The following is a 15,216-nucleotide window of genomic DNA, read 5'->3' as shown; positions in this document are numbered from 1 at the left end:
GCTGCGGTTGCCAGGCTGCCCCGGCGAGGCGATGTGGAGTGGCAGTCCCAGCATGGTAAGGCAGCGAGATCGCAGTAAATGAGATAATGTTTGTGAAAGACTCCATGCAGAGGACTTCCACCAAGATGGCTGAATAGGAACAGCTCCGGAGCATAGTTGCCAGCAAGAGAGACGCAGAAGACGAGTGATCTCTGCATTTACAACCAAGTCCCGGAGAATGCCACCCGGCTGAGAAGTGCCGTGAGTTGCCAGGACAGATCTGACTGACAGTTCCAGCCAGCCTAGAGCCTTGAGTTGTCAGCACAGAGCTGAGCAGAGGTTTTGGCTACCACTGAGAGCACCTGGGGGATGGATCTACCCACCCCCAAGAAAAAGGGAGAGCTGAAAGCAGGGAGACAGGTGATATGCCTTGACAGGTCCCACCCTCACAAAGACCAGCAAACTGAAGCCCTCTCACTTGAGAGTTTCATAGCCAACAAAATCAATTTAAGCTTAACCCATGATGACCGAGCTCAGTGGGGGAAAGGGCATCCACCATTGCAAAGGTGGGGCTAATCTCGCCTGTGTAAACAAAAGCCAAAGGAAGCCTACACAGCAGCCTGGCTGAGTCCGAGGCAGCCCAGTGGCACCTCTGCAGGCATACAAGGGACAGACTGCCTCCTCAAGTGGCTACCTGACCCCAGTATAACTAAAAACAAACAAACAAACAAACAAACAAACAAACAAGCAAGCAAAAGAAACCCCTCATACACCAGAGGGGCCTGACTCTAAACTAAAAAACAAAAAAAAAATACCTTCAACATCAATAAAAAGGATGTCCACTCAGAGACCTCATCCAAAATCACCAACTTCAAAGATCAAAGGTAGATAAACCCATGAAGATGGGAAGAAACCAGCACAAAAAGATGAAATCATCAAAGACCAGAAAGCCCCTCCTCCTCCAAGGGATCACAACACCTCACCAGCAAGGGACAAAATAGGATGGAGAATGAGTTGGACAAAATAGGATGGAGAGTGAGTTTGACAAACTGACAGAAGCAGGCATTAGAAGGTGGGTAATAACAAACTTCGCTGAGCTAAAGGAACATATTCTAACCCAATGCAAAGAAACTAAAAACGTTGAAAAAAAAGTTAGTTGAAATGCTAACTAGAATCATCAGCTTAGAGAAAAACATACACGACTTGATGGAGCTATAAAACACATCACAAGAACTTCGCGAAGCATACACAAGTTTCATTAGCCGAATCGATCAAGCAGAAGAAAGGATATCAGAGATTGAAGATCAACTCAATGAAATAAAATGAGAAGGCAAGAAGAGAAAAAAGAGTGAAAAGAAATGAAGAAACGCTCTAAGAAATATAGGATTATGTGAAAAGACCTAATCTATGCTGGATCAGTGTACCTGAAGGTGATGAGGCGAATCAATCCAAGCTGGAAAACACTCTTCAGGATATTATCCGGGAGAACTTCCCCAACCTAGCAAGGCAGGCCAACATCCAAATCCAGGAAATTCAGAGAACACCACAAAGATACTCCTCAAGAAGAGCAACCCCAAGGCACGTAATTGTCAGATTCACCAGCGTTGTAACAAAGGAAGAAATAATGCAAAGGGCAGCCAGAGAGAAAGGTTGGGTCACCCATAAAGGGAAGTCCAACAGAATTACAGCGGATCTCTTGGCAGAAACCCTACAAGCCAGAAAAGAGTGGTGGCCAATGTTCAACATCCTTAAAGAAAAAACTTTCAACCCAGAAATTCATATCCAGCCAAACTAAGCTTCATAAATAAAGGATAAGTAAAATATTTTATGGACAAGCAATTACTGAGAAATTTCATCACCACCAGACCTGCTTTACAAGATCTCCTGAAGAAAGCACTAAACATGGAAAGGAACAACTAGTATCAGCCAGTGCAAAAATGTACCAAATGGTAAAGACGAATGATGCAATGAAGGAACTGCGTCAACTAATGGGCAAAACAACCAGCCAGTAACAAAATGGCAGGATCAAATTCACACATAAAATATTAACGTTAAATGCAAATGCCCTAAATGCCCCAATAAAAAGACACAGACTGGCAAACTGGATAAAAGGCAACACAGATCAAACTACTGTATTCAGGAGACCAATCTTACATGCAAAGACACACATAGGCTCAAAATAAAGGGATGGAAGGAGATTCACCAAGCAAATGGAGAGCAAAAAAAGCAGGGGTTGCAATCCTAGTCTCTGACAAAATGGACTTGAAACTAGCATAGATCAAAAGAGACAAAGAAGGGCATTATATGATGGTAAAAGGATCAATGCAACAAGAAGTGCTAACGATCCTAAATATATATGCACCCAATACGGGAGCACCGAGATACATAAAGCAAGTTCTTATCGATCTACAAGGATACTTAGAATCCCATACAATAATAGTGGGAGACTTTAATGCTTCTCTGTCAATATTAGACAGATCAACAAGACAGAAAATTAACAAGGATATCCATGACTTGAATGCAGATCTCAACCAAGCAGACCTAACAGACATCTACAGAACTCTCCACCCCAAATCCACAGAATATACTTTCTTCTCAGCACCACATCGCACTTACTCTAAAATTGACCACATAATTGGAATTAAATCACTCCTCAGCTATTGCAAAGAACAGAAATCATAACAAACAGTCTCTCAGACCACAGTGCAATCAAATTAGAACTCAGTATTAAGAAACTAAATCAAAGCCACACAACTACATGGAAACTGAACAACTGGCTCCTGAATGATGACTGGATAAACAATGAAATGAAGGCAGAAAAAAAGGTGTTCTTTGAAACCAATGACAACAAAGACACAATGTACCAGAATTGTGGGACACACTTAAAGCAGTGTTTAGAGGGAATTTTATAGCAATAAATGACCACATGAGAAGTTAGGAAAAATCTAATATTGACACCATATTGTCAAAATTGAAAGAGCCAGAGGAACAAGATCAAAAAAACTCAAAAGCTGGCAGAAGAAAAGAAATGACTAAGAGCAGAGCAGAACTGAAGGAGATAGAGACACAGAAAACCCTTCAAAAAAATCAATAAATCCAGGAGCTGGTTTTTTGAAAAGATCAACAAAACAGACTGCTAGCCAGAATAATAAAAAAGAAAAGTGAGAAGAATCAAATAGACGCAATAAAAAGTGATAAAGGGGATATCACCACTGATTCCACAGAAATACAAACCACCATCAGAGATTACTGCAAACAAATCCATGCACATACACCAGTCAATCTGGAAGAAATTGATAAATTCCTGGACACTTGGACCCTCCCAAGACTAAACCAAGAAGTTGAATCCCTGAATAGACCAATATCAAGGGCTGAAGTTGAGGCAGCAATTAATAGCCTACCAACCAAAAAAAGTCCAGGTCCAGACGGATTCACAGCTGAATTCTACCAGACTTACATAGCTGCTACCACTCCTTCTGAAACTATTCCAAACAATACAAAAAGAGGAAATCCTCCCTAACTCATTTTATGAGACCAATGTCATCCTGACACCAAAACCCAGCAGACACTCAACTAAAAAAGAAAACTTCAGGCCAATATCCATGAAGAACATAGATGCAAAAACCTTCAATAAAATACTGGCAAACTGAATGCAACAGTACATCAAAAAGCTCATCCATCACTATAAAATAGGCTTCATCCTGGGTATGCAAGGCTCATCCAACATATGGAAGTATATAAATGTAATCCATCAGATAAAGAGAACCAAATACAAAAACCACACGATTATCTCAATAGATGCAGAGAAGGCCTTCGACAAAATTCAACAACTCTTTATGCTAAAAATCCTCAATAAACTAGGTATCAGTGGAAGGTATCTCAAAATAACAAAAGCTATTTACAACAATCACACAGTCAATATCATACTGCATGGGCAAAAACTGGAAGGATTCCCTTTGAATTCTGGCACTAGACAAGGATGCCCTCTCTCACTACTCCTATTCAATATACTATTGGAAGTTCTAGCCAGAGCAATCAGGCAAGAAGAAGAAATAAAGGATATTCAATTAGGAAAAGAGAAAGTCAAATTGTCTCTATTTGCAGATGACATGATTGTATATTTAGAAGACCCCACTGTCTCAGCCCAAAATCTCTTGAAACTGATAAGCAACTTCAGCAGCCTAAGGATACAAAATCAGTGGGCAGAAATCACAAGCATTCCTATACATCAATAACAGACAAACAGACAGCCAAATCAAGAGTGAACTCCCATTCACAATTGCTACAAAGAGAATAAAATATCTAGGAATACAACTAACAGTGGATGTAAAGGACCTCTTCAAGGAGAACTAAAAACTACTGCTCAAGGTAATAAGAGAAGACACAAACAGATGGAGAAACATTCCATGCTCATGGTTAGGAAGAATCAATATCGTGAAAATGGCCATACTCCCCAAAGTAATTTACAGATTCAATGCTATGCCCATCAAACTACCATGGACCTTCTTCACAGAACTGGAAAAAAAAAANAAAAAAAAAAAAAAAAAAAAAAAACACTTTAAGCTGCATATGGAACCAAAAGAGAGCATGCATAGCCAAGATAATCCTAAGCAAAAAGAACAAAGCTAGAGACGTTTGGCTACCTGACTTCAAACTATACTACAAGCCTACAGTAATCAAAATAGCATGGTACTGTTACCAAAACAGAGATATAGGCCAATGGAACAGAACAGAGGCCTTGGAAGCAATGTCACATATCTATAACCATCTGATCTTTGACAAACCTGACAAAAGCAAGCAATAGGGAAAGGGTTCCCCGTTTAATAAATGGTGTTGGGAAAACTGGCTAGCCATGTGCAGAAAGCAGAAAATGGACCCCTTCCTTACACCTTACACCATCATTATCTTCAGATGGATTAAAGATTTAAACATAAGACCTAACACCATAAAAATCCTAGAAGAAAATGTAGGCAAAACCATACAGGACATAGGCATAGACAAGGACTTCATGAATAAAACACCAAAAGCAATAGCAGCAAAAGCCAAAATAGACAAATGGGACCTAATTAAACTTCAGAGCTTCTGTACAGCAAAAGAAACAATCATTAGAGTCAACTGGCAACCAACAGATTGGGAAAAATTTTTTGCAATCTACCCATCTGACAAAGGGCTAATATCCAGAATATACAAAGAACTAAAGCAGATTTACAAGAAAAAAAAAAAAATCAAACCCATTCAAAAGTGGGCAAAGGATATGAACAAACACTTTTCAATATATGTTGGTTTTTGAGGCCATATGAAAAAATGCTCACCATCACTGGTCATTAGAGAAATGCAAATCAAAACCACATTGAGATACCATCTCACACCAGTTACAATGGTGTTCATTAAAAAATCTGGAGATGACAGATGCTGGAGAAGATGTGGAGAAATAGGAACACTTTTACACTGTTGGCGGGAGTGTAAATTAGTTCAACCATTGTGGAAGACAGTGTGGCAATTACTCAAGGATAGAAATAGAAATACCATTTGACCCAGCAATCCCATAACTGGGTATATACCCAAAGGATTATAAATCATTCTGTTATAAAGACACATGCACATGTATGTTGACTGCGGCACTGTTTACAAGAGCAAAGACTTGGAACCAACCCAAATGCCCATCAATGATAGACTGGACAAGGAAAATGTGGCATATATACACCATGGAATACTATGCATCCATAAAAAATGATGAGTTTCTGTCCTTTGTAGGGACATGGGTGAACCTGGAAACGATCATTCTCAGCAAACTGACACAAGACCAGAGAAACAAACACCACATGTTCCCACTTACAGTTGGGTGTTGAACAATGAGAACAGGTGGGCACAAGGAGGGGGGCATCACACACTAGAGTATGTTGGGGGATGGGGAGCTAGGGATGGGACAGCAAGGAACAGGGAGGTTGGGGAGGATAACACTGGGAAAAATGCCTGACGTAGGTGACGGGGGAATGGAGACAGCAAACCACCATGGCATGTGTGTACCTATGTAACAATCCTGCAAGATCTGTACATGTACCTCAGAACTTAAAGTACAATTTTAAAAAGTCTCTATGCAATGCCAATATCAGATATTGTTATTACTTCAGAGCTCAATAAATATTTGCAAATCTAACCATGCAAAAACCAAAACACAAAAACAAAAGTTAGCCTGGCATGGTGACATGCGCCTATAATCCCAGCTACTCGTGAGGCTGAGGCAGGAGAATTGCTTGAACCCAAGTGTCAGGGGTTTCAGTGAATGAAATCGAGCCACTGCACTCCAGGCAACAACAGCAAAACTCCGTCACAAAAAAAAAAAAAAAAAAAAAAAAAAAAAAAAAAAAAAAAAAAAAAAAAAAAAAAAAAAAAAAAAAAAAAGGAGGAAGGAGCAGCTAGTATATAGAAAGCTATACTAGAGTTCAGACTTCTGAGAAAAGATTACAGGATTTCCCCCCAACTTCAACCATCCCTCCCCCACCAGAAGTATGTGAGGCTGGCAGGAGTCTCACTACTGAGCAATACTACTTTCTGTGTTTTCACCTTTACTATCGAAAAGGGATATTATAATAAAAATTTATGTGTTGGAAAAAAGATGAAATTCCTGGCAAAATAATAATCTATTTTAAATAATTTTTATGTTGAGATCAACTCTAGTATGACTGCCAACATTTTGGATTTTTTCAAGAAACATTTACACAAGAGGCATTCCTTAAAGCTGTGCAAAATTCACACCCTCTGGCCTAAAGTCTTTAGCATGTATAACACATATTTTCAAGTACTTGAGATTTGGTTTTGGATAAAATGAGAATTAAGTCTGGAGCTTATCACTTTATTCCATTAACAGGCTTCCATGACTGATTAGTATTTGGCAGGTGCTAGTAATACACAATCCCAGAATAATTTTCATTTTGTACTACATTCAACCACTGGCAAAAAATTGTTGATGAAAACATATTCTCCAACAATTATAATGTATTAATGGTATATTGCCAGAGCTCGTCTTAAAAGCAATTTCAATTATTTTAAATTTCTTTTTTTTCTTTTCTTTTTTTTTTTTTTTAATTGTAATTTAGGTTCTGGGGTACGTGTGCACAGCATGCAGGATTGTTGCATAGGTAAATACATGGCAAGGTGGTTTGCTGCCATTTATTTTAAATTTCTAAAAAATTTGTCTACTTTTACATGTTTTATATTTAACCTTTAGAACTTATTCTAGCACATAATGCAGGCATGTCAAATCTTTTGGCTTCCCTGGGCCACAAGGGAAGAAGAATTGTCTTGGGCCACACATCAAATATACTAATTATAGCTGATGACGTAAAAACAAAAATCGCAAAAAAACAAAACAAACCAAACAAAAAGCCCTCACCATCTTTTCAGGAAGTTTACGGATTTGCATTCAAAGCTGTCCTGGGTCGCGTGTGGTCTGGGGGCCATGGACTGGACAAGCTTGGCGTGCTGTTTCATCAAAACTCGTCTCTTTCATTTAGTAAGAAGAAAAAAGGCCTATTGTATAGTAAACTGTCTTCCATATAATTAAATGCTTTCTTAGTAAGGTAGTCAGTAACACTAAAAAAAATTTGGAAAAAAATTACAAAAGGTTTTCTTTTTTTTTTTTTTTTTTTTTTTTGAGGAGACCGAGGATCCCAGGCTGGAGTGCAGTGGCACTACCTCAGCTCACTGCAACCTCTGCCCACTGGGTTCAAATTATTCTCTTTCTCTTTTTCTTTCTTTTCTCTCTCTCTTCCATTTAAAAGTGATTTGCAGGTATATTGCCTTTCTAAACCTAAATTTTTCAGTTTTTTTTTCCAAAAGCAAAAAATTATGAAAAAGTAGCATACCATGTAATATACAGTTTTAAAATTTGACTACTTGCCTGAAGTCAATTGACATGACCTTCAAAAAGATCCATTGTGAGATTATATTTACTTCCTAACCAAAATATCTAGAGGAAATGCAAAAATTCCTTCCACCTAATATCTATATTCAGGAAAACACAGGCTACTGGATACTTGAAACATGAGCTCTGGAGGGAGATGGTCCCTGTGTAAGGCTTGCCTTGTCTGGGTGGTTCCTCAAGTGGTCTCTGCTATTTCCTCATCTATAAAGAGGATATGAAGGTATTCTGCCTTCCAGGACTGCAAGGAATTAAATGAGATATTTCAGGGAAACAAGGCTTCACTTCCTATACTGCCAGGTTTGCAGCAAGCACTGATCAACGCCACTTGTGGGTACAGCCTGTTCCCGACGTTCTGGGCAGTGCAGCAGTTCTAGGATTTGAAAACCTTACGGGTTCTGTTCCCTCCACCCTTTCCTCCTGCAGTTCATTCACAAGAAGCCAGCGTGAGCCTTGCTGAAGTCAGATCATATCACTCCATTACTCAAAAGTCAAACTTTCTCAACAGGGTCAAATCTAGGGCCCAGCAGACGCTTCCTGCCCTGCCCCACCCTGCCCTCTTTCTGACATCCTCTTCCCAGTGCTCCACTTCCTCCAAGCTTCACCCGCTGCTGGCTGCTGCGCTTTCTGGACAGGGCCCGGGCTGGGGCTCACAGGTTGCTGTTGCCTCTGCCTGCACACAAATGGATGCTCCCTGAGGGTGCTTTCCTTGCAGGTTAGCTCATCACACAATCCTCGTGGCCACACACCGTATGTTAAAACTCCCGGCCAATACTCTCCATCCCCTTGACTCTACTGTTACTCCAAGAGTTGGTTGGTTGTTTCTTTTTTATCTTCTGCTCCAAACAGAACAGGTCCATTCAGGTTAGGTATTTTGTCTGTTTCTATTTTCTGCGACATCCCAATACCTAGCACTGTGCTTGGCACAGAGTAAGGACTCAATCACCATTTGTTTACGTCATTCATTAACTGTATGACATATATTAGAGGAGTCTCCCATTTTTTTTAGATATGGCAAATCAATTTATTTCTTTTTAAATTAATTTTATTATACTTGAAGTTCTGGGGTACCCCTGCAGATCGTGCAGGATTGTTACATAAGTATACATATGCCATGGTGCTTTGCTGCATCCATCTCCCCATCACCTACATTAGGTATTTCTCCTAATGTTATCCCTCCCCAATCCCCACAGCCCCTGCTACCCCTCCTCTACTCCCCTACCCCCCAACAGACCTCAGTGTGTGATTTCCCCTCTCTGTGTTCATGTATTCTCATGTTCATCACCCACTTATGAGTGGGAACATGTGGTATTTGGTTTTCTGTTCTTGTGTCAGTGTGTGGAGAATGATGGTTTCCAGCTTCATCCATGTCCCTGCCAAAGACATGAACTCATCCTTTTTATGGCTGCGTAGTATACCATGGTGTATATGTGCCACGTTTTCTTTATCCAGTCTATCACTGATGGACATTTGGGTTGGTTCCAAGTCTTTGCTATTGTAAATAGTGCTGCAATGAACATATGTGTGCATGTGTCTTCATAACAGAATGATTTATAATCCTTTGGGTATATATTCAGTTATGGGATTGCTGGGAGAAATGATATTTCTATTTCTAGATCCTTGAGGAATTGCCACACTGTCTTCCACAAGGGTTGAACTAACCTCCTGTTTTTTGCTAGGTAGCATAGCTTCATCTCATCTGACTATCCGGAGATGATGAATGGTGCCTCATTTAGGAAACACCAACAATACGTGAAGGCAATTTACACACAGGCACCCTGGAGCCCTGGTGTAGCTCACTCGAAGTTCTTGTTCAAAACTTAGTAAAATAGATTTTATTCAGTGACCATATTTTAATCAATACTATTTTTTTACTGTTCAGGGGAGTACTATTCAAAGCACAGCTCCTGGACGTGCAGTATTAGTATCACCTGGGGGCTTGTTAGAAATGCAACTTCTCGGCCTCCATCTAAGGCCAACTGGTCTGGGCCCAGTCGTCTGTGCTTCTGTGGGTCCTCAGATGATTCTGACGAGCACTGAAGCTTGAGCAGCACTGCAGTCAAAATTACTTCAGTGATTCCTTCCAGTTCCTTTGCTTTCTCTTACAAGCCTTAGTATGACACGGTCAGGTTCTCAGTACCAACCTGAGATTACTGAGTTACAATAAAACTCAGTAACTGGTTATTCATGTACATCGCCTTATCACCTCTCATGTTGACAAGTTATCTTTTGCCACCTCCTCAGGTTTCAGAAGTTTCCATCTGTTTCGACAACATGCGTGGCTACAGCCCAGCTATTCACCCATTAAAGCCCTCCCACGTCCAGACAGCACTTACATGCTTTGAAGTTGAATTTGAAGACTCTGGAAGCACAGAAAATTGGGGTTTTTCTGAGGCAGAGGTTTTCAAACATTACATAACCAAGGAACTTTTGTGTCTTTTCAAATGATGGATGTTTTATGTGTTTAATATGCGAAGCACATAGAGAGGAATTGTCTCCGGCTGTTGTGACTGGCTCGGTGGGTTCACCTCTCACCAGCCTGCCTCTGTTCTCCCACCCAACGTCTGATTGTTCTGTGAGAACAACAGGTAGGATCCATAATCGTAAGGTTGGAAAATCTCAGTGATATGGCACAGTTTCTCAGAGTGTGTATGGTGCCAACGTTTTGGGGCCTCTACCCCAGAAAAATAAATCAAAATTTCTGGTCACGGAAAAAGAATGAAACAAGATTTTTTTTTCTTGCCGTGGCATAAGAATTTCTGTCCAACAAAGAAGCATGGAAAAGCATGCAAGATAATTCTGCACATGAGAGTCTGTGAATCTCTGCTCTAGGAACTTTATGCTGTAAGTTTTAGTTTAAAAAAAAATCATTTATACATACTGTTTGCATATAGTCATTCCAAATCATTCCATTCAAAGTGTTCATTCAAACCAGCAATGAACCAAGACTTTTTAAGAGGTGAAATCTCTATTTCTCTGCATAATTTTAAATAAAGTTTTTGTTCTAAAAGCTAAATGCACAGAAACTCTGATGAATGACTTACTATATTTACAATTTTAAGCAATGTAGTAAACATGTATCACCACTCTTTGAGGAGATTTTGGGGGAAACTATAGTTAATTGGACAAAAACTTGGTCCGCAAAGAGATTAAAAGGTAAAGTAACCAGAGTACAAAATAGGAAGTAATAAGAGTCATGAGTTTGGTAAAGGATTCTTTCACTTCTAATGAGTAGGAGACGGCTACTAGTAGTTTAGTTGTTAGTTCAACACAGAATTAAATCAGAAAGTTGACCTGGGATCAGTCATCTCTCTTTTCCCAATTCTTTACAGATGCAATACAACTGATGCCTTTTAGTAGGAGTATGTAGGGTACCAGGAAGAGCTGCCACCAGTCTGCAGTGGTGTAGGGAGCAGTGTATTAGGATGGCACCCTGTGGTCACCCACTGTACCATGTAGTGTTTCCTGAGCCAGTCCCTAGCTGCAAAATGCACAAAGCTGGCAGACCACAAAACAGAGGGGTAAATGAGAGACCGGGTGGTCAGAGGTCAGATGTGACGCAGATACGGGTGGAAAGTGAAGGTGAAACAGTGTGTCATCATTAAGCATACACTACTCTGAAAGCTGCTGTCATTTCCACATTGCGTAAGTTTACTAGAATTTATTGTCTATTATTTGGGTTGAAATAATTACAAATTTCAATTTAAAAATATAAAGAAAATATTAGACATTTAGTAGAATTTTCTCAGTGTCTACTGGTATCTCAGACCCTATATAGAAAGAATACTATATTTTCTTAACTAAAATATTATGGTCTAGAGAGTGTGTCAATTAAAAGTGTCAGTAATTCTAAGTTCATTCTCCTAAAACAAAATTCTGGAGAAGACCAAGGAGAACTTTATGATAAAACAAAATAAGAAGACTAAAATTTTCAGATAAATGCTATTGATAAGATAGTAGAGACAGACACACTAGGAAACAGTAAAGAATATGAATGTGCACACAATGAAATTATTTGTGCTAAAACTGCTTTCAATGTTGAGATAATAAATAATGGTTTAATTTTGCTCTAAAGAATGTGATTTTTTTTAATTTTTAGTACAAATTTTATTTTGGAAAATCATATTAAAGACCAAGTAGATAGGTCTACTCACATAATAAATCCAATGTGTTATACAGTTGTACAGGAACAAACATAGTAAATATAGGGTTTGGTACATTTTCAGTTTCAGGCATGCATTGGGGGATTTGAAACATATTGCCTATTAATGGGGAGGGAAGACTGTACATGTGAAACACCCAGAAAAATGCGTAAATCTCAAAGAGGTGGCCTAAAACTCAGGCTTGAATATCATCTCTAAAGGCAAAGGAAGAAAGGGAGCAGAGAAGACAGAGTAAGGTTTGTTAGGCAGATTATTGAGTTGATGCCTTCTGAAGGATCAGTCTCCAGAGACTCTGTTCTCCTTCTCTTCCTAGTAAGGAGACGGAGACACGCTTACAAATGGAGATTTCCTTTGTAGATACAAATTTCCCTTGCAAAAGGGTGACTTCGGCTCTATTTCTAGAGCTTTGCCTGTGTCTACTATTTCTCAAAATAATCAACTCAAAATAATACGTATGCTAATGTGGCATATTTTGGGGTGGCATATTCTGGTCTCCTACAGTTATATTTTGGGGTGGCATATTCTGGTCTCTGACATGCTCAAGGTGAAATTTTCCCTAGTTTGGTTTATGATGTTGGAGCATGAGTATCCTTTAGTAGGGTTTGTTTTTCTCTGGAGGTGTCAATGACAGAATGGTCTTATACTCTGGTTGAAACATCAGAATTGTTATAAGCTTGGGTTTGATATTTATATTAATGTATCATTCTGAATCACACGGGTATTGCAGGGGTTTAGATTTATCTCATATTCCCCCATTGCTGACATTTATTTCTATCTCTCCATTTTCCTTACCAGACCCCAGGCGCCCAGCTCATGTGAAGCAGAGCTTCTTTCCCTCCCACGACCATCTCAAGATCACAGAGCATCAGCTAATGCCTTACTTTCTGGGCTTATCTACTCCTGTATTTAAAGATGTTGTTTCTACATTTTCATTTGTCCCAGGAAATTATCTTTTTTTTTTATTTTTTGCAAGCTCATCTAAAATTTCAAAAATTCCTTAAATTTTATTTAGTAATTCTATTAGGAGATATTTCTTATTATGTTAGGCTTCCATCTTGCAGGTCCCAGAAATTTCTGACATGGTGAAAGCCGCACAAGCCCACAACTGCCAGAACCTATTGTATGTGGGAGGAAAATCAATTTCTACCAGGTAAAGTCATTGTGATTATTTTGTGCCTCTGTCAAACACAGTCAAAATTAATTGTATTACACCTTTGACTACTTAAATTAGCGAATAAAATACTAAGGGAAACATATTAACATCTTCAAAATAACTGAATGATAACCATCTTTGCCAAAGAAAAGCATTTTTAAATGGGGGGTAGCACAGGGAGAAGGAGGAGTCCTTTCTTTTTCTTTTTTTTTCTTTTTTCTTTTTTAGGAGGAGTCCATTCACACTAAGGATGTTATCGCCGTTGGAATATGTGGCTTTAGAAGCTACACATGGCTCAAATTAGCTCTAAAGTTCTTTCTACTTTTTAGAATTTTTCTGCATCATTAGAATATATCTCTTATATTTAATCTCAATATGAAAACCTATTTCATAGTACTTATAATAAACGCATTCTCAAAGTTTATATCAAAGTACCCCAGTTACAGTGATATCTCCTAGTAGTGAATTAGAGACTCCAACCCAAAACGTATCATAAACTAAATATGCACCTGATGAGGCCATGCTCCACAGAGACTACACTAAACAAACTAAGTGCTTAATAATCTTAGAGCATTCCAATTACCTGCACTTCCAGCTGGTGGTGAGTCATTCCTGCTCTCACTGTGCAGAATGACAGCCAGCCCCACTGAGTCTCCTGGGAGGACTGAGCTGCTGAGGTCTACCCGAGTCAAGCTCTGGGGCTCCCGCTCACAGCCTCCTGCTGCATTTCTGGGGTTGTCACCTCCGGTTGCATTCGTTTCTTGACCTTTTCTCCATGGTCTCTGCACAATGTGAACAATGCTCTGCTGATCCAGGTCACAGTTCTGTTTGAGAGCAAGGGAAAAATACAAGGAAATGGCAAACCTGAAATGCCACCCAGAGTTTACCTTATCCTCAGTGTTAGAAGGAAAAGGAAAATGACATGTAATTTCCTTATGTAAGAGTATGTAAGCCACAGTGCTTACATACTCTACACAGTAGACAAACAACACTGAACTGGGATTAGAAACAGAAATCTGGGAATATGTGAAACACAACAGAATGCTGAAGTCATATTCAAAAGGACATGTAACCTAGCAGGAAAAAAATATTACCATACTGGATCTATAAGCACAGTGAAAATGATCTTTTTTTTCCACTGCACCTCCCCACACACCCCGCGCCTAGACAGAGTCTTACTCTGTCGTCCAGGCTGGAGTGCAATGGCGTGATCTCAGCTCACTGCAACCTCCGCATCCTGGGTTCAAGCAATTTTCCTGCCTCAGCCTCACAAGTCGCTGGGATTACAGGTGTGTGCCACCACACCTGGCTAATAATAGTATTCCTAAATAATGAAACTGATTGACATCGGAGGTGATTTGTCCTTATAATTATCTAATTTAAATACTGGCATCCATTTCTGTCTTATAAAAATACAGAAAGTCAGTTATTATCAATTTGCAGGCATTTTTTCACAGCATCGGAAATGAATGTGTTTGAATAGGCTTCACACACAACCCTCCATGAGCACCAGCACACACATTGTTACACCAGAGGGGAAGCAAAGTGGGGGCACGCTCCTGTCACCCAGGGTTCATTCCCTCTCTCTGCCGATTTAACCACAAAAATCAGCAAACAAATACAAAAAGGTTTTGCATCTATATATTGACATGTAGAAACAGAAGACTTTAACATGTTGTGGAATAAAAATTACAAGTCAAGTTATTTGCTAGGATAAGAACTAGGCTACCCTAAATGGAATTCTAGTTTATCTACTACATAGGGCCAGCCATGTTGGCTCAGGCTTGTAATCCCAGTGTTTTCAGAGGCCAAGGTGTGTGGATCACCTGAGGTCAGGAGTTCCAGAAGAGCCTGGCTAACATGGCGAAAACCTGTCGCTACTAAAAATACAAAAATTAGCTGGGCATGATGGTGTGCACCTGTAGTCCCACCTACTCGTGAAGCTGAGGCAGAAGAATTGCTTGAACACACATACATACACACACACACACACTATCTAC

At 39.6% G+C, this 15,216-nt stretch overlaps 1 protein-coding gene across 2 annotated transcripts in view; it reads right to left on the bottom strand.

Moving 5' to 3' along the window:
• The window catches only part of PRKN (parkin RBR E3 ubiquitin protein ligase), a 1,415,352-nt gene that overhangs the window by 918,483 nt on the left and 481,653 nt on the right, over positions 1–15,216 (bottom strand). For both annotated transcript variants that reach the window (XM_017537276.2, XM_037741740.1), the window contains exon 3: positions 13,800–14,040. In XM_017537276.2, coding sequence (XP_017392765.1) covers positions 13,800–14,040 — 241 coding nt within the window. The remainder of the gene's footprint in view (positions 1–13,799; positions 14,041–15,216) is intronic.

This window comes from Cebus imitator, unplaced genomic scaffold, assembly GCF_001604975.1.
Source record: "Cebus imitator isolate Cc_AM_T3 unplaced genomic scaffold, Cebus_imitator-1.0 Scaffold6, whole genome shotgun sequence".
Taxonomy (NCBI): Eukaryota; Metazoa; Chordata; class Mammalia; order Primates; family Cebidae; genus Cebus; species Cebus imitator.
This window is presented reverse-complemented; position numbering and strand designations above follow the sequence as displayed.